The 20,220-nt window shown below is 43.2% G+C and overlaps 1 protein-coding gene across 1 annotated transcript; it reads left to right on the top strand.

The window, feature by feature from the left end:
* The first annotated feature begins 4,493 nt into the window (after nucleotides 1-4,493).
* SNAPC1 (small nuclear RNA activating complex polypeptide 1) lies at nucleotides 4,494-16,620 on the top strand. The gene is made up of 10 exons (XM_074149463.1): nucleotides 4,494-4,655; nucleotides 5,403-5,562; nucleotides 6,764-6,904; nucleotides 7,368-7,472; nucleotides 8,563-8,721; nucleotides 10,237-10,311; nucleotides 10,968-11,030; nucleotides 12,001-12,142; nucleotides 14,131-14,214; nucleotides 16,117-16,620. The coding sequence occupies exons 1-10, from the start codon at nucleotides 4,528-4,530 to the stop codon at nucleotides 16,149-16,151; spliced, it is 1,092 nt and encodes a 363-aa protein (XP_074005564.1). The 5' UTR covers nucleotides 4,494-4,527; the 3' UTR covers nucleotides 16,152-16,620.
* Nucleotides 16,621-20,220: the final 3,600 nt, after the last annotated feature.

Genomic DNA, 20,220 nt, shown 5'->3' with positions numbered 1-20,220 from the left:
GTTAGAGAGTTTGCAACTGGACTTACACAGTATGGTGTATTTTGTGAATAATAGCAGTATTCTCTCATGAAAAAGTGGTATATTTTAATGGAATTCTTTTTCGGAACCAAGTACAACGTATTGCAATTGATATTTCTCTTGAAACATTTTTGACATACTTGTGACTGTATTTTTCTTTTTGATTGTGTTAACGGTATAAAATTCAATAAAAGAGAGGGTTTGTTTCTAATTTGCGACATCTGTGATCTTTCTGTTCATCTGTTATCCCTGTTGTAAAAGATGGAGGTGGCAGATGGCAAAACCGCTTTCTAAAGTCAATGAAATAACCACTAACGCAGCGTAACTAAAACTCCTTCCTTGTCTGAGGTCTGACTTACCTACCACTGCAGTCAGAAACTTTGACACTAAGCAGACACAGGGTCTGTTTTCCAAAAGCCTTTATAAATTCTCTCGTGCCCTTACAGCTGGATCCCGTTCACCTTAGACATAACGGTTATCCCGCCTGAATTAAGCAGGCTACGCGCACGAACAAAAGAGGTTAAGCGTACAATTTAACCAGGGACAGGAAACGAAACCTCCCAGTAATCACATCAAGAATGCCCTTTGGAACAAAACAAACTAGTTTGAATCCAAGGCGACGTCTTCAGGTGAATTCAGGTGCTCTCAGTACATGCAAATAACTTCTCAAGAACTTCTGACTCTTGCCATTCTGTTAAATCAGTACTGCTTCCTGCGGCACAGATTAAAAACACCTGCAACGTTTTTGCTGGGTTGGAAGGTCTGACAGCAGAAGGCACACGCAAGTGCTGTCACAGCAGAGTATGATCCTGTTATTTGGTATTAGTGATGGGTTTGTACATACGCAAGTATGAATACACTATTTAATAAAATATAATAACAATGTAATAAATAAATAGTAAATAAAAATTTAATAATAAATATAATAACTACTTAATAAAATACAGCCATGATTTACTTTCATTAAAATCCATTAAAACATGATTTCCATGTTTTCAATTTGAAAATGTGTTCTAATACAAGGGTGGGTTTTTTTTCTTAAAAAAGGAGTTGTCTTGTGCCATGTGCAATGGGAGAACCCCCGTTATTTATATCTATGCAGGATAAATGGCTTTTTAACTTGCAACATATAAGCTAGGAATTAACAGGGCAAACAGGACTTAATCCATTTGTTTTGGAGTTAAATAAGAATACGAAGAAGATACAGCAACCAGCACACTCTTCCTTATATCATCTAATTTTTATTTTTGTTTTATTTTAGGTTGGAAGGCAGCCTATTAAGAATTAAAATGTACTAATGAAAAATCTGAAGGAGCACTAGACAAAACCACAATTGATCAAGAAGTCTTAATTAGCCTAAAAAATTGACACTGTATTTCATCGTATACATCACAGAAGGCAAATTCTACAAAGACACCCTGCTGCTTTTTTTTTTTTAAATTATTTCTCTGCATTTTCATTCCTTACACTGCAGTCAAACTTTCTGCGAGGAAAGACTTAGCACATGTTAACGTGTGGGCACATCATCCTCATCCTCATTACATTTTACACAATGCACGCTACACTATTACACAAAGTGTCATGACGTGCTGCCCCATTTGTCTTAGGAAAAAAAAAATCCACCAAAACCCAGAAATTTCCATCTAGCGTTTCTTGAAACACCACCTCTCAGAAATCACAACACTCAAAAATACAAACGAAATACAGAAATCAGAAAACACACTCAAGCTTCACAAATTCGGCGTCACTCCAGAGCCAAGCTCCTCTGCTCTGTTTAGATTATGGGATCACTCCTGTAACTAAGCAGGGCTTGGCTTGACCTGGAACTACAGATACAGACTACTGATACACTCCACGACGGATCAATTATTAACTTCCTTGTGCTTTGCATCCTTAAGTCCATTGCGGGGGGAGCATGTTATAACTCTTTTCCCAACAGCGCTGGCATTCTGTTTCAAAATCGGTACGCTCTGTTGATGACGGGGTCGCATACTGGGTGAATGGGCTCGCTGCCCTATGGCTCTAAACATCAATTCATAGAATCATAGAATCATCCAGGTTGGAAGAGACCCTTGGGATCATCGAGTCCAACCATCTACCCTACACTACAAAGTTCTTCCCTATATCATATCCCCCAACACCACATCTAAACGGCTCTTAAACACATCCAGGGATGGTGACTCAGCCACCTCCCTGGGCAGCCTATTCCAATGCCCAACCACTCTTTCTGTGAAAAATTCTTTCCTAATGTCCAGTCTAAACCTACCCTGTTGGAGCTTGAAGCCATTCCCTCTCGTTCTGTCATTAATTACCTGTGTGAAGAGACCAGCACCAACCTCTCTACAGTGTCCTTTCAAGTAGTTGTAGAGAGTGATGAGGTCTCCCCTCAGCCTCCTCTTCCTCAAACTGAACAGTCCCAGCTCCTTCAACCGCTCTTCATATGATTTGTTTTCCAGGCCCTTCACCAGCTTCGAACGAGATGAAAATTAAAAAATTCAAACGAGAGATGAAAATGTCTTTTGCGTGTGTGTGTGTGTGTGAAATAATAAAAAAAAAAAAGCCAACCCAAACCCCAGCAGGTGCAGCTCTCCCCCTGTGGCTGCTAAAACCTGCTCAGCTCATAGCTAGCAGCTCGTGCTGCTTCTGCTCCTACAATCAATGACCGTGGAAATCAGTGGTGCTTTCAGACAGCACCTCTTTAGCTGCTGGCCATTCATTTCCCACTCACCTACACAAGCTGCTAAAGGTTGGATTCCAGCTACCTTTTGGGGAAATATAATAAAACACGGAAAAGATGCTTTTGTGCCTGATGGGTTGTGGAAGCTACTGTCATTGTAGGAGCTGACAGTTTGAAGTGCCTAGCTTTTAAGGAGCGACCCTTGGATCAATCAGTCGGTACTAACGGTGAACTGGAGGGCATCGCAGCACCGGAGCCAGCGGAATTTAAAATTTTGAAGCGATGGATTATTTGAGAAAGCGAAAAGTGAATTTTTAACCTGGGGACGGCGCGAAAACACCTGCAGGTTTAAAATACCCTGAAGGCGGCACGCCACGCACCGTCCCAGGGCTACTGCCGCGGCTCGCCCCCCGGCCCCCCCAGCGCGGCTCACGGGCTCTGCTCACGCACAACCTGCGGTCACAGCCCCCGCTCCTCCACCCCCAGGGATGCAGCAGCAGCAGCAGCAGCAGCGTTCGGGCGCTCTCCTGCCCAGCCTGGGGACACGCTCCCCAGCGCAGCTGCCGCCGCCCGGCCCCGCAGCCGCTCTCCGGCCAAGCCCCGGCCGCGGGGGCCATCCCGCCGGCGGCCGCCCATCACAGCAACGACGCCCCGAAACCATCAGCCGGCCCTCGTCCCTAAACCCTCCCGGGAACTTACCGCAGGGGCTGCGGCACTTCCCGGGGAAGACAGCGCCGGAAAAAAAACAAAACAAAACAAACAAACAAACAAACAAAAAAAACCCAACAAACGACTCCCCGAGAAAACACCTTGCCACCGAGCAAGCCCCGACCCCGCCGCCGCAGTGTCCGTACTCACTCGGGGCGCGGGGGCTCCCGGACGCCGGCGCTCCTCTCTCCCCAGCCGCCTCGCTCGCCGCCGGGCCCCTACGTGCGCGCGGGGGGGGGGGGAGGGGGAAGAGCCCCCGCCGCCGGCGAGGCCGCGCCCACCCTCCCTACGTGCGGCTCCGCAGCCGCGGCCCCCTCCCCGCCCGCCCGCCCGCCCGCTTCGCCCCGGCCGCCGCCTACGTGTGGCCCTGCATGCGGGGAGCGGGCGGCGCGCCGCTCCGCAGTTCAGAGGGGGGGGGACGGACGACGCGGCCGCCGGATGAGCCCCTGCCCGTCGCTCTCGCTCAGGCGGAAGCGGGACTCCCCGCAGCCGGCGAGGCCCGCTCCCCGCCTCCTGCAAGCGTCCCCCTTCGCCCGGCCCGTGTGGACGGGACAGTGGCGGCGCCTCACGTCCGCGGGGAGCGCGGTGGGGGGCGCAGCGCGGCGCTGCCGAGCCCCGCTCTTCTCTCAGCGGACCCCGCCGCTCCCGCTCCTGCCAGATGGCTCGGCCGAGAGGGGGGAGCGGAGGGGCGTGTGTGTGTGTGCATCTGCGGGAACAGGGGCGGGGAACGCCGAAGCCCCACGCCCCACCGGCATCTCCAGCCTCCCTGGGGCTGCCGTACGGCGGCGGCTGCCCAGCGGAGCCCGCCGGCCGCTCTTCCCCGCCCAAACCCTTTCCTCCCTCGGGCTGCTCCCCGACGGCCACCCGGGGCCGGCCAAAGACCCAGCTGGCCCTCCAGGGCGAGGGGACACCAAGGTAACAGGGCGAACAGCCGCCCCCGGGCCGGACGGAGGGAACTCCTGTCAGCGACGGGCCGATGACGACCGAGACGACCCCGCTCCCTCAGGCAGAAGCCCAAGCTGGGTCTCCGGGGCAAGGGAGGCTGCGCATGCGCGGGGGTCTGCGCAGGCGCCGCGGGGGCGCTGTGGAGCGGCTGCGCATGCGCGCGGTGTGGCGGCGGCGGGATGAGCTCGGTGGCGGGGCTGCAGGCGGACTGTGAGGAGCTGCTCGGTGCCTTCCAGGAGGCCGACACTGTCCGCTTCGAGCGCTTCGCTGAGCTGTGGCGGGAGCGCCGGTTCCACACCATCTACTAGTGAGTGAGGGGTCCTGGCCGGCCCGCCCGCCGCCGGGCGGCTCCTCAGGGGCCTGGCCCGCTGGAAAGGCAGGGAGTTCGGCCACCCGTTCGCGCCCCTTTGGCCGTGCCCAGCCTCGGGGAGCCCGTCTTCCCCCTCCCGAAGCCGCTGCTGAGCCCGCCCCGTGGTTATACAGGGGACCTTAAAAGGGGGGTGCCGGTGAGCCGTGTTTCCCTTCAGGCTGGCTTTTGGGGAGGGTTTGCCTGGCCGGTCTGTAGGTAAACCTAGAGTTAGGTTATCAGAGTTAGAGTTTTCAGAGTTCGGTTGATGGTTATCAGAGTTAGGTTGATGGTTGGACTAGATGATCTTAAAGGTCCCTACCAACCTGGACGATTCTATGATTCTAAATGGCAGTGAAGCATCGGTCCCCGTGTAATACTGAAAAGCAGTTATTAGTTCGTTTTGTGCATTAGTAAGGCATGTGATTTGAACACTGACATAGCAAGGAGCTTGATGCAATTCTCATGAGATTAAAAAATATGATTGTAGGACACTGCATTTTTCACTTTGGGTCTAATTTAAAATAGATTTTCACGCAGTACTGTGTGAGAGCTTAAGGTCTGTCTGTCTTGGAAGACTTCGCAGAACTTGAACCCTATGATAATATGTTTTAAAATACCTAAAGCTTGTTTCTGCATTGTGGATTTTCTGAAGCCTGCACTTTTATATTTACTTGCTTCAACGTGCTTCCTTTTTGTTTACTTCAGTGGTAGAATAAGAGCTTTGGAGAGGAATAAGCTCACAAAGAAGACTTTAGAACTGGCACAGCAGTACTTCTTGCCCCCGTACGCTTTCCAGATTCGAGTCGGTGCTCTGTACCTTTTGTACGGGCTCTACAGTACACAGCTTTGCCAGCCAAAACAAAAGGTAATTGTTTTTGTGGTTTTATTCTCAGGAGATACTAGATGTAAGATACATGGTGTACCTCTGTCTACTTTGCCATTATAAATGGGTAGGGCTTTCTTAAACATACTTAGAACCAGATGGTCCCTTTGGGAAAGGCAGCCTTTCAAACACCTGAGGGTTTGAGAACTTACATGGCAGTGCCTAAAATATTGCTTATGCCTCCTAAATTGTAGCTGTGGTCTCAGAAGTCTTGTTTGCCAGATAGGAAGTTTTTCTCTTGTCAAAAATGAAGATGCCTAGCTTTCAAAATGGGAACAGAGAATGTGCTCATCAGCTGTAGGGTGAATGCCATTACAGCCCCAATTAGTCCTTAGGTTTCAACAGAGTGAAGACTGGCTGAATTATTCCCAGTTCCTGTTAATCAGAAGAAGTGGAATTTGAAAGTATGTTGAAAGGATGAATGTGTGAATGACAAGTCTCCTTGCTGCATTTAGGATGGGAGACCAGTGCACAAAAGACTTGGAAACTCAGTGCAAGTAGAAGTGGTTTACTTGGAAACTATGTGATGTATGTTGAGTCCAAATTCTTTAAATAAGAAATGTGAGTTTCAAGTATTCTGCAGCCATGATGTTGCATCTCGTATCTTAACTTCAAAGGAGTCAATACCTTTTATGGAGCTGAATTTAAGGAATTTTAAAACCCCTGCTGCATAGCAACTGTTAGGGAGGAATTATCAAAGCAGCTAACTTAGGTAGAGAGAAAACGAAGTGGGCAGAGTACATGGGAGAGGAAGGAAAGCATGAAGTTAGGGGTACTTTCATTAACATTTCACTGCCAGCCAATCATGGTATGAGTATTATTTTGTCATCATCTAGTCAGTGGAAGTCTCCTAGGTGTGTGTTGTTTCAGGCATCCTGGAATGTGAAGGCTTAATTTTTTCAAATGTCAAAGAGGGTTTGTGTTCCATGTCACTGTCAAAGAAAGTAACTGCAGTGAGAATATTTAACACAACAATATAATAAGCTTATCTGCATAAAATTTTGATAGTAGTGACAAATGTTTTAGTAGGATCCTTTCTATAGTTCTGTGATTGTGTGACGTTACACCCTAGACATTTGAGTACTGCACGTACTATAACATGATCACAGTAGTCAGCTGAATCCATTTTTTATTTGCTGAGAAGCGCAGGTCCATATGACAATATACAACTGTTTTGTTGCAGATCAGAATCGCACTCAAGGATTGGCCTGAAATCATGAAATTTCAACAGGATTTGATAGACTCCCAGCATTATGACGCAGCGTACATCTTTAGGGCACTGCGGCTTGCGAGAGCGTTCCATTTCACAGCAATGCCAAAGCTAGTGAGTTACTACATTGTGACCTACCATTTTTAATAAATATTCTTCAGGTTTCAGTGGCTGACAGTTCAAAAGCACTCATGTTTAGTTTAGCCTTGAGGCTGTGTTGAAATACAACGTGTCTTGCTTTATGTAGCTAGGTGTGTGACGTAAAGCTTAGAGGATGTTTGAATGTAGTGTGCTTATCACCTGAAAATATTTTTTCGGTATCTAATGTTCTTATTAGCTTTGAGATGTCTTACCATTTGTGGAAATGACTCTGGGTGCTGCATTAAATTTTTGACTAGGGAATAATTTTTGAAAAATCCTGACCAAGCACTTGACAGTGAAGCTGCATGCTTTTGTTGATGAGATGGTTTTATGCCTTTCAGCATCTCTTGATTGTTGGATATGCAGTAAGAATTCTGAAGAGGAGGTGCCATTTTAAGTTTGCTTTTAGATTACAAAACATTGTCTCTTGCTTTAGCTAAACTACAGAACTAAGAAGAAGGTTCAGGAAAACGAATTTAAAGAAGAATTTAAGGACCCAAGTAACAGAGTAAACACCCTCATCACTAATGATGTACTGGAGGTACAGTAACTTTTAAACTACAGAGTAATTACTGGGATTTGCTTTGTGGTTTTTTGTGGTGTTTGGTTGGTTTTTTTCTTATTCTGTTGTCCAAGAGCTATAACTTCTCTAATTAGCACAGTCTTGTCCTTTGTAAGTCTTCTTCTGGGATCCAGAATAGGGTAATAGTCTGTGCCAGCAAGTTAATTGAACACTCTGAAACACAACATTTATTTTGGAAGAATTGTGGTACTTTTCTCAGTACTGAAATATGCTCTAATGTTTTGTGGTTCTGCCTCAGTAAGATGTAAAAAGGGAAGGGTATAAATGGTTAATTGTCACTTAGGCAGAGAAAAATGGAAAATGGCAGGTTGGGGGAAGCATGTTAGTTTTGATGTGTCTGCAGGTTGCAGCTGGAGGCTTGGCACTTGTGGTAATATGACTTGACCTGCAGGTTTATAGCCTTCTCTAACCCTTATTTCTCCTTCTAAAGCTTGGTTTTGTTTAATATGTAATACATTTTATAAAATACTGGAATCATTGAAGCCAGGTATAGGTTCTTTCATTGTTCATTATGACTCAGTAATAGATCTTTGTTTACAGGTTTTTCTAGTTGCTGCTAGCAAATATGCATCATCAGTAAGGTTGTCTACAAAGGTACAAAAATCAGCAATCTGTGAAATGACAGGGTGAGAAGACCTTCCCCTAAAGGAGGAATTACAATTCTTCCTCCAAAGAGATGAAAATAGGCCACCATATCAGAATGAAACCTCAACACTGATCCTGATTATCACTGGGACTTCCTTCTCAGTTTAAAGAATGAATGATACTGTTTCTTCTTTTGCTTTTTCTTTTCTTTTTTTTTTTTTTTTCTTCTTTTTTTTTTTTTCTTTTGCTTTTTGGTGGACTGGTTGCACAATGCTAGGTAGCAGTATTGCTAGGATCCCTAAAACTGTTCTGAAACAAACAGAATCTGTTTCTAACACTCCTGCTAGTTCAATGATCTCCTCGGAATGGTTTGTATAACCCTGGTTTTGCTCACTGAGCACTAATATTGCTTTACGGCTGGAATCTTTTTTTTCGCTGAAAAGAGTCTGTTTTGTTATTTTAGGAACTGATGAATATTCATGATCACTATCAGAAAATGAAGTGTGTCATTTCAGCTGACAAATCCCAGCCAGACAAGGCCCTGAGCTTGATAAAAGATGAATTTGTAATTACTCTTAAAGACATAACTTTGGAACATCAGGAATGGCAACAGAATAGAATGGTAGGTAATACCAGCCATTACACTGTGGCAATTTAGCAGATTGTGTGAATGTGTAAGAACTGTCTTAGTGTAGTTACCTCTGTGCATACTTCATGAATCTCAGGCGTAAGTAGAAGGAACTGTAACGCTGAAGACATGGGATGAGTAAAACCCTAGGCAGAGATATGATATGGGCAGAAGGACATGGACTTGTATGTTTTACTGCCTCTGTGATAGCATAAGTGATTGCTGGGAGGTAAGCCCTGGAAGGTGTAATTTATGGGCAGTATCCACATGGGCATATCCAGATGGAGGGTAGTGGTCAACGGCTCAATGTCCAGGTGGAGATCAGTGATGAGTGGTGTCCCTCAGCAGTCCGTATTGGGTCCAGTACTGTTCAGTGTCTTCATCAGTAACATAGACAGTGGGATCGAGTGCACCCTCAGCAAGTTTGCCGATGACACCAAGCTGAGTGGTGCGGTTGACATGCCTGAGGGACAGGATGCCATTCAGAGGGACCTGGACAGGCTCAAGAAATGGGCACTTGTGAACCTCATGAGGTTCAACAAGGCCAAGTGCAGGGTCTGGCACCTGGGGCAGGGCAGCCCCTGGTATCAATACAGGCTGGGGGATGAAGGGATTGAGAGCAGCCTTGAGGAGAAGGACTTGAGGGTCTTCCACCCTCCTTGGTGGGTGAAAAGCTGGACATGAGCCAACAATGTGCGCTTACAGCACAGAAGGCCAACCGCATCCTGGGCTGCATCAATAAAAGCATGGCCAGCAGGGCAAGGGAGGTGATTCTGCCCCTCTACTCTGCTCTGGTGATACCCCACCTGGAGTCCTGTGTCCAGCTCTGGAGTCCTCAGCACAGCAAAGACATGGACCTGTTGGAGCAGGTCCAGAGGAGGCCACAACAATGCTCAGAGGGCTGGAGCACCTCTCCTATGAGAACAGGCTGAGAGAGTTGGGGTTGTTCAGCTTGGAGAAGAGAAGGCTTCAAGGATGCCTTATAGCAGCCATCCAGTACATAAAGGGGGCTTATAAGAAAGATGGGGGCAAACTTTTTAGCAGGGCCCATTGTGATAGCAAGGAGTCATAGTTTTAAACTAAAGGAGGGTAGATTCAGACCAAATATAAGGAAGGATTTTTTTACGCTGTGTGTGGTGAAACACTGGAAGAGGTTGCCCAGAGAGGTGGTAGATGCCCCATACTTGGAAGCATTCAAGGCCAGGCTGGACAGGGCTCTGAGCAACGTGATCTAGTTGAAGATGTCCCTGCTCACTGCAGGGGGGTTTGGACTAGATGGCCTTTAAAGCTCTCTTCCAACCCAAACTATTCTATGGTTCTATGTATTAGAACGATCATAGGAAATACCTCTGTAACGCTTATCCTTGGATCAAGGAAAGGCCATAGTGTAAGACTGATAAACAAAATGGGCACATGTGTGAATACTTGTTTTGTTTTTCACAATTCTTGGATTTTAGCTGCCTTGTGTGTGACAGACACTTAAAAAATATTTTGTGGGTCTTTTTTCAGAAATTATTCCAAAATGCTAAAGAAACTGATGAAGTATCAAGCAAAAAGGAAGAACAGGCTTTACTAGAATCAGAGGTAAGAAAAACGAACAAGTTTGCTACATTATGCAGGCAAAATCTGTTAGTTTTTTGACTTCAGATTACAGGCTAAACAGTGTATGTCAAAACGTGATAATAGTGTCAAAGTAAGTTCCTGGAATAGCTGGTTGGGTTGGGTTGGTTGAGGAATTTTTTTTTTGTTTTAAATTGCATTGGTTTTGGTTAAGCCGTGATAGCTCTTGGATGTTTGCAATAAAAAGCCATGGTCTCTTTCACATAAGGAGGGGAAATAGCTGTATTTTCTTGGCCAAACTCCCTTACGGTTCCTCCTGGAGTTTCAACTAAATGCAATAGTGATTTTTTTTTTTTAATGCTACAAAATTCTCTCATGTTTTATTTACCTGCTCATTTCAATTTCAAATTTGAGTAAGATGTGAAAGTTCAAATTTGATTTTTCTTGTCCTGGGCTTAGTGAAGGCAACCAAAATTATGCTCTGTCTTTTTAATGTAATTAAACTTCTTTTTTTTTTTTTTTTTTTTAAAGTATCAGTTTGGCAGTATTCTAATATAGCTCTAATTATATAATTACTGCTGTAGTGAGATATTGCTGAAGTAATTGTCTGATTTCACATTTCAATATTGCTATAATAGAACATGGAAACATTTTCTTACTGATCTTCTGGTTCTTTGCAGGGTTCTGAAAGAGCAAGTGCGTTGGCTAGAATCAAATACAGGTCTTACTCTGCAGTTGTTGAGGTAGGTATAAGATTTGCTGATAGGGATATTTAGTTAGGGATATTTATTTAAAAATAAATACCAGTTTAATGTAAACGATGGCTCCAGAAGGAATGGGTTAAAATTGCACTCTGCAATTCAGCCTTTCAATGTTCTGGTTTCCCTAACACTAGGGAAACCTGAAGTTCTTATTCTTGTTAGATTTATGGGAACAATGCAGATATGGTCTATGCTTGGGGAGTTCAATGTACAAGGTATCTTTTAATGTCTACACTCTTTTTTTTTTTTTTTTAAGTAGATGGAATTTTAAACAGATGGAATAAAAATACTTGTGAGTTTAATTGCTCAAATTCCTTGAAGCTTAAATATTGGAATCTCTGAAGGTGCTTGCAAAAGTAGAGCTTGGGAGTCAGATGGGAGTTCTTGGAAACATTATTTCCTTAACTTCTACCTTAAAAGTATTTTTCGTTTTTCTTTTTTATAGCAGGCCTATGATAAATGTTACGTCTTTCCTTGTTTATTAAAATATCTTATTGGAAAATGCATTATTAAATAAAACAGAGTTCTGTAATGTACAAGACTCCAGACTTGTCAGTATGCAGTGATAATGTTTTCTGGGCATCTAAACAAAATATGATAGTAAAGAAGCTTTGTGATGCCGCAGGTTTTCAAAGTGTTCTTTTGCTCGCACACAGCGGGGCAGGTTGATGCCAACAGAGGGTGGTTTGAGAATAAAGGAATGTTCCATTACCTGGTTTTTAAGCGACACATCCATTAAATCATAGAAGGGCATTGTCCTGTTAAACTGAAGAACAGTAAGTAGCTAGTGGGAATCTTCCTTCTCTCTCTCCCTGCTTTCTCCACCCTGACGTATGAGGAAGTTGATGCCTCTGGTCCTTGCTGACTTGTGACGTACTGGGTGACGTACAGTAATATGTGGCTGTAGCATTTTAGCTTTCTTGCATCATTCCTGTGTATGTTTTGGGTCTAGGCTTCCAAATCCAGAAGACATCGTCAAGTAAAATTAGAATCTTCTGAATCAGGATCAAATTACGGGAAATCCCCAAGCCAGAGTAAAAAAAACAGTAGGAGACCACAGCCAGCAAGGACAAGAGATGCTGTGGAAATCAAAGGTATTTCTCTATTGTATTTGTGAATCTGGAGACTGCAAAAGTTTATCCCTTGCTCTGCTAGCTGAGGCAGCTGGGTTAAATCTCAGTTTTGATTAGCGGAGGTAAAAGAATAAAGAGATGTTTTGTAATACCAGTATCGTAATTGAACCTTTCTGTTTTCCACAGTCTGGTCAGGTAAAAAGGCAACATGAGAGCATGCAGTTTATAGCTAATCTGAAGTCTTATACGCAGTCCTGCGAATTTTACTCTGGAAAATCATGCCCTTGGAAAAGCATGTTCTGTGTGGCAGTGTCTTAGGTTTTCCTATTGCCATATAACAGACATACCAGAGATTAAGATGTGTGTCTAACTTTTTCGTCTTTTGTCAGATAGCATTAACTATCAAAATTACAAGATAGGCTGATTTCCACCAAAAAGTTAGCTTCAAAAATAGAAGCTATCTCCATGAAATCCAAAGTAAACCTTGCCTGTTTCTGTTCTATTCCTGGGCTCTTGAAGAAATATCCTCTAATATTTCTGAAAAGAAAATGTTATCAATGTCTTAATGACAATGCTTTGTAAGGCTGGTACCTCCATCAGTCATTCTCCTCCATCTGATACTTGTTACTTATTTCGTTCTTTTATTACTGACATTTTTATTATTTTCATGTGAATTCAAATACTTTGTCAACAGCTGATGCAGTTTCAGACCTCTTTTCAAATTGTTTTCTTAATCCCACTATTGCAATTATTATATTCTGATAGGGTAAGATTTGTTTAGCTTATAGCTAGACTTAACTTTTACTTTCTTGACAAGATTTTTTTTTTTACTCCTGTGACTTGTTTTTTCTGGTTCTGTTCTGTAATTCTATTTTATTTTTCCTGATAATGGACATTTCAGCTAGGAATAAAAACAATTTTAAGGAGCAAACCTTTTTTTTTTTTTTTTTGAAAGCAGGTACAGAGTTCTTAAGTCCAGTCTCTGGGATCTTTTTTCTTAACTGGAAAATGCACCCTGGAAGGAAATAGTTTTTACTGCTTGTATTTCATACAGTTCTGGGTTATTTATAAAGATATAAGAAGCATTGGGGTGCCCCTGTATGCACTCAGTGAAGGCCCTTGCTTAATGGAGTCATAAAAAGACTTCAAACTTCTAACAAGAAATATTATGGAACATTAAATGCGTGTGCCTGTAATCTCCCGTTGAATCCTGTGGGAGGAATAGAATTTTGTGAGTGACAAGAATGACTGGGTGAATGTGGATGAAAATGCTTTTAAGAAGGAATGAACAAGTGAGGATACGGTGAACATTTTTAAAAGAAAACTGGACTGGGAGCTCCTTTCTGCCTCAGAGGAGGAGTTTTGGAAAAAAAATTACTTACCTGATCCAAAGCTCCTAAATGAATATCTTTTCCATATCTCTTCTGAAAGGGATCAAGTCTCAGAACTTGAGGTCTGACTAGTTTCGACATGAGTTTAATGTAAGACCTGGTGTGAGGGTTCTTTGTTAGATCAAAAGAGGAGGTGAGGAGGGAAAGGCAGATCAGCTATCTATCTTAGGTCTCTGTTGGAGAGATCCTATCTGGTGTTACTGATCTTTGGCGTATCTGAACTGACCAGTGATTTAGTTAGTTAGTTGTTTCACTTTCATAGCATTTATGTCACCTGGATTGGTGCAATTTTTTGCACGTACTTTCCAGGTATTTGTACATCCCTATTTATGCATCTTTTTTTTTTTTGTCATCCAAGACACTCTTTAGATCTTTTTATATCCCAGTTCTAAAAACATGGGGAATAACTTTCCTGAAGGAAATCATCTTTCTGATATCTAGCTTTTAAACTGATAGAAATTGCTCTGCCATTTAAGTTCATTTAAAGGTTAAATGAAATTGAACAGAAAAATAGTTTTGAATAAACTTTACTTTGAAAGCAATGATTTAATTTCAAAGTTGCAAAGGCTTACGTAAGCTTACAAAAGCTGACAGTTTTTCCTAAAAATGTATCTGCAGGTGAAATGCAACTGGAAAAGGAAACTGTTACTCGGCATATTGGGATGCCTGTAATCACAGAAGAAGAGAACCCAGATGAAGAAGGTAGAATTGAAATTCTAACAAACTGGTGACTTATTTTTTTAATAGCTCTCTACTATGCTGTATTTTTTTGAAACTAAAGCTGATGTTTTGGACCATGTGTTGCTGCCTTGCAGAAGCTAGGTTAGTTTTTAGCCTGTAAATGGTTACATGAAAATTGAAGCTTTGCTCTGAGACTTCGTTACGAGCACACTCCTGTGTGACAAAATCCTGAGAGTCGTGGTTTTTCTATGTAGATTTCATTATAGTGTGTTCAGAGTTAAAATTGGTCCAGTTCAAAGGAGACTCACTCTTCTGTAACACAAATCTGGCTTGAAGAGTTCCAGCGTGTAGGGAAAAGTGATTTTTCAGTCATTCTCCCACATACAGAAGATACCTGTTCTAGTAGCTCTGGGAACTTAGTAATTTGCGCTTGAGGTTAGAATATCCCTTGCTGCCTTCAACTTTGTGGAAGTGAAGGGACATAGAATTTTTCCGCCTAGCCTTCGTTTCAGCTGGGCAATGCATCAAGGATTAAGTTCCAGTATCGGGGTCCAGTAACAGCATCCTCTGCTATATTAGAAGTTGTCTGACATAGCTGGGGTGGGATTCTGGGAACCGCGGCAGAAGAGTGGATGACTTTGCTATCGCTCATGTTACTGGAAGTAATGTAATTTTTAGGTGGAAGCAATGGTAAAGCAGGTTTCTCAAAGCTGATTGGTGGAGTTGCTCTACAGAAGCATCAAATGCATATAGTACAAATTGAGATATTAGATGATTTTGAACTGCTCTGCAACTCAGAAGCTTTAGGGTCTATTTTCTGTATCCTTTGAGGAGAACATACGCACCATGGAACAGACACTGTACAAAGAAAATTGCATCCTGTGGAGGTACCTTATTTAGCTGCACTCTAGGAAGAGTCCAGCGTGCTGCTTTGCTGCCATCCCTCAAACATGGGGTAGTGTTCCCAGGAGAGGAATTGGCCAGCTAAAGGCGTGATTTCCACTGGCAGTTCCAGCTGGTCTAAGATTGATGGGCCTTGCTTACGTAGCAAAAGGCAGACTTGATAGACCAGAGGTGCTGGTTCTTAACCTGAAAGAGTAGGATGTAATTAGATTGCTTAAAGGGATAGCAAGGGGTTAAGTACAACTTCTGGAAAGCTTTAATGACATAGATGAGTGTGAGGAGTATATCTTTTGGAGTTAATTTACTATTCAAAACTGTATGTAATGGAAGGATATTTCATACAAGGGAGCATAATAACTATTAAAATACATTTATAGTGAGGTAGCACATATTTGCTCTTTTTAAAAGCAAAAGAGCATCTTGTACTGAAATGAGATTACATTCTCTGATAACCTTTGTTGTAGACAATGTGAATTCATTCAATTTTTAGATCATCAGATTGGAAGCCCAATGGTGCATTTAATATTGTACTTTATTTACTTATTTTCCCTTCGAGTTGTTGTGGACAAAAAGTTTCTTTCTAAATCAGGAACATTCTTCATTTCTCAGAATTGTTCAGCAAATTCTGAAGCATTGAAAATACCCATAAGCAATCTCTTCAGGTATTCTGCGCTTAATTTTTTGAGTATTCCATTTTTCAAATTCATAATGAAATCTTAAAGGTGTTCATGAGGAGTAGAAAGCTCTCAAGACTGAATAAGTTTTGCAGTACAGTATTTTGCTCATCAATAGAATTTTAGTTGGTATTGAATGCTAGTGTGCTATAGAGTGTGGAAAGATTTTATTTTTTTATTTTTTTTCTTTCATATTTAAAACCACGGGGAGAGGGATTGGGAGGGCATCTCATGAGCTCATCTAATTCATTTCTTTTGCTGGGCAGAATTAATTCTACGTTAATCATTCCCATAAGGGAAGATAGATTGAAAAGCTTGGCAGAAAAATCTCTTTATTTCCTTTCAGAAGTATCTCTCCCCAAGAGGAAAAGAAGATGTTAGAGGGTTCAGTCGGAGAAGCACTAATATGAATTTAATGACAAAATGTAAATGTCAGAGGTAACACAAAGTGCTTGTTTTGGATGCCTTTGAACCTACAAGAAGAAGTGTCTGGGACCAGAACTACAGGTGATGCTGGAATACTGGTAGTGACTGGTATACCATAGCTGTCTTACGGTACAGCACTTGATGCCTTTATTCACCTAGTGAAAGCTTCTTGTGGGAGACAAAGTTGCTGTGCCCTGTTTGAGATAGAAAGAGATGATGTTTGCTTGTTGTGTTTAGTTTGTACAATGTGAGTTATCACTTGGAACTCATGTTGATCTGCAACGATGTTTTTAGCTGAGACTGTTGAAAGAGCAGCTCACAAAATATTTGCCTGTATGAGACATGTTTGGAATCAATTATCTTTGAACATAAAATTAAGGTTACTGACTTTAAAATGGGTACAATAAATTATTTCTCACAGTTTACTTGCTCTGTTTTCTAGTGTGCAATTTCAGCAATGTTTATCATGGTTTGATCCCACAGGTGTGGGAAATGAACTTGGCGATAAGCCTTTTACAGTACTTGTGCTGTACTCTGTCTCCAGCAGATCTGGTATCAGTGGATATTCAAATGAAGAAGCATCAAGTGTACTTATTAATTCACCGGATGACCCTAAGCTGTACAAGGACAGGACTAGAATTCAAAGTGATCATTATTAGTCTCATTATTATTAGTCTCAGTAAATTATTATTAGTCTCAGTAAATCTCCTTTCTAAATGCTTTAGAAAATAGAGTGGAGGTAGAAGGCTGAAAGCAGGGTGTGAAAAGTGGTGTTATCCCTAGCGTTGGTGTGTTAGTGTTGAACTCTGCTGTGAGGATTGCTAAATTCTGAATGCTCTTTCTTCCCCCTTTTATTGTAAAATTATCAGTGCAGAGCTTACTATTTTTGGTACAAGTTCTGCAGCTATTAACACGCGGAGAAATTAATGTGCAGAACTGGCTAGGATTAACCAAATCTCTCTTGGGAAGTTTTCCTATTAAAGTGTCCTGATAAATCAGGAGTAGAAAAGGGCCTGGGATCATCCAGCGGCAACACCCAGCCTGCTCGCGGGACGCTTCGTGTCAGAGTGGTGGTGTATTTTAAGGCAAAACTGAGGCCCTCGTGGGAACTGAGTGAAGAGTGTTGGTGTTCAGTCAGGATCTGAGTGTGCTGGGGATGTCAGGGAGGAAAATCAGGAATACTGGAAGTGTTCAAGACCAGGCTGGATGGGGCTTTGAGCAACCTGGCCTGGTGGGAGGTGTCCCTGCCCAGTGCAGGGGGTTGGAACTCGATGATCTTTAAGGTCCCTTCCAACCCCAACCATTCTATGATTCTATGATTATAAATTGGAGAGGGGATGTGGAAGAGGTGGGTGTGGAAATAAACGTGAAGCTTATTACTGAGTACAGGTGTGGAGTGGGAAAATTACTGCTAGTCAACAGTACGGCAGAAAAAGCCAACAGACTGAGAATCCTAAGCTGGGGTATTTTCTCTAAACAATAACAAGCACTAGAATTGGTGTCACCATTCAGCCCTGCAAGGGTAGAGCCTTAAATACCCCCTTCTGAGCACGACAGTTCAAGAAGAATGTGGGTAGTTATTCTCCTTGGTATTTTCTCCAGTTGATCATAGCTGTGCTATCAAGAAAGGCCAAAGGATGTGTCCTCTCTTACAAGAAGAAATATAAAATAGAAATTGGAAAGATTTTGATTATAAAAGGGGCTTAAACTGAGAGAATTTGTTTGGTAGAATGACTCTCAAAGGCCAAAGGAATTGAAATGCCTTTATCTAGAAGAAGAAACACTAAATGGAATAGTGATTCCATTTAACTGATGGATAACTGATAACTGATCTGAATATAAAATGGACCTGAATGGTAAGAAGGAATGGGCCTGAATGATAAACAGGTTGGACACTGGAAAAACTAGGAAGTCCCAGTATTGTGCTCAGAACCTTGGTAATGGAAAAAGAGGAAACCCTGTAATAAAGCCAAAACCTTACTGTGTAGTAAACCGAACAATTGAATATTCTGTTACCAGCACAAACTCTATGCCTTCCTACTCCTAATTTTTGATGAGCAGATGCAAGAGACAAAGAGACCTCTTGAAGAAAACCAGACTTTTTTTGGTAAAAATTGTCTGCTCATCTCAATGCAGTTAGGATCCTGTTGCTAATGCTGCATCTGTCAGGTTGGTCGCTGCCAGCTGCTGGTGTTGGCACGCAGCTGACAAAGCAGCTTTCTGGTGTCATCACATTGGAGGGGATGGACAGCAGTGTAGGTGCAATAGGGGAGCAATTTGGCTAAATTTGGAGATAAGGTGCAGTGGACTACTTGACTCTCTTCTTGGTAAACCCCTGGATGGCTAAGAAAGGTAATAGATGAAGAGGGAGAGTGCTTTGTAGGAGATACGTGAAGAATGTGAAGCTGTAGACACAGTAAGAGTTTCTTCACTTGGGAAGTTGCTTAACGATGAACTTCACAGCACCTCTGTTTCTAAGCAGTGAGGTTAAGCGAGGTCTTCCAGCTGCATGGTGTTGGGCTCTTCCCTTGAAGAGGAAACTTGAAAATTATTTCTTTTTTTCTATTCCCCTCCAACTTGCAGGTGTCTTTCTTGAGGAAACTAAAGATTAAACACAGCTGCAAAAACTTATTTTTCATTTTCTTAACAGGCTATTTTCAGCTAAATAATTATTCAATATATATGGAATGAGTTTATTTTAATATGTTTAAGGAATACTTTTAATACTGTTCCCTGCAGTGACACTTTTCATAACATGACCATCTTGTTTGCCTCTCCTTGTGTCTTTGAACTATCCCAAGACCCAAGTAGGAGAACTTTTCAGGATTTTTGATATTCAGTGACCTGAGTCTTCCTGAACACGCTTCTGAAAATGATTTGCACATCAGCATGGCTTTACTCTTTGCCTGACCGTATCTCTCAGGACTGTAAACTCCGCCAGTGTGTGATCACTGCAGCCCAGGCTGCCTCCAGTCATGCGTTGGTGACCATCAGGTCCAGTATCAGGTCCCCGCTGGTGGGGCTGTCTAGCACCTGGCTTAAGAAGTTATCTTTGATGCACTCCAGGAATCTCCTGGATTGCCTACACCTCGTCATGCTACTTTTCCAGCAGATGTGGGGGTGGTTGAAGTTCTCCAACAGTACGAGAGCCTGTGAGTGTGATGCCTCCCATATTATGAAAACAAGTGTTAATTTGTTTATAAATTATGTAGATGTAAAATGGAAGTAATAGTTAAGTATAGACTTAGAACTGCCGACTGTATGCAGTGGTAGTATTTCAGAACAGCCCTGAGGACTTGGGAGAAGAGACGGCACAACATACTGGAAGGTGGCATGAAGCCACTTAATCCCCCGAGTTGGATTTTTCCACGAAATTTCGGGCTCCCACCCGGGCCGTGCACAACCTCCCCTGGGCCCGCGGGTGCAGCTGCCTTTCATGCCTTACAGAATCACAGAATGATATGGGGTTGGAAGGGACCTCTGGAGATCATCTAGTCCAACCCCCTGCCAAAGCAGGTCCACCCAGAGCAGGTTGCACAGGAACGTGTCCAGGTGGGTTTGGAATGTCTCCAGAGAAGGAGACTCCACCACCTCCCTGGGCAGCCTCTTCCAGGGCTCTGCCACCCTCACAGGAAAGAAATTCCTTCTCATGTTTAGATGGAACTTCTTAGATTCAAGTTTGTGCCCATTTCCTCTTGTCCTGTCACTGGGCACCTCTGAAAAAAGACCGGCCCCATCCTCCTGACGCCCTCCCTTTAAGTATTTATAGGTGTTGATCAGATCCCCCCTCAGCCTTCTCTTCTCCAGACTAAAAGCCCCAAGTCCCTCAGCCTCTCCTCATAAGAGAGATGCTCCAGGCCCCTCATCATCTTTGTAGCCCTCTGCTGTACCCTCTCCAGCAGTTCCCTGTCCTTCTTGAACTGGGGAGCCCAGAACTGGACCCAGTGCTCCAGATGGGGCCTCCCCAGGGCAGATCAGAGGGGGAGGATGACCTCTCTCGACCTGCTGGTCACACTCTTCTTGA

This window comes from Numenius arquata, chromosome 6 (genome assembly GCF_964106895.1).
Source record: "Numenius arquata chromosome 6, bNumArq3.hap1.1, whole genome shotgun sequence".
In the NCBI taxonomy this organism is placed as follows: domain Eukaryota; kingdom Metazoa; phylum Chordata; class Aves; order Charadriiformes; family Scolopacidae; genus Numenius; species Numenius arquata.
The sequence above is the reverse complement of the archived record's forward strand: the minus strand, read 5'-3'. Positions and strand labels throughout refer to the sequence as shown.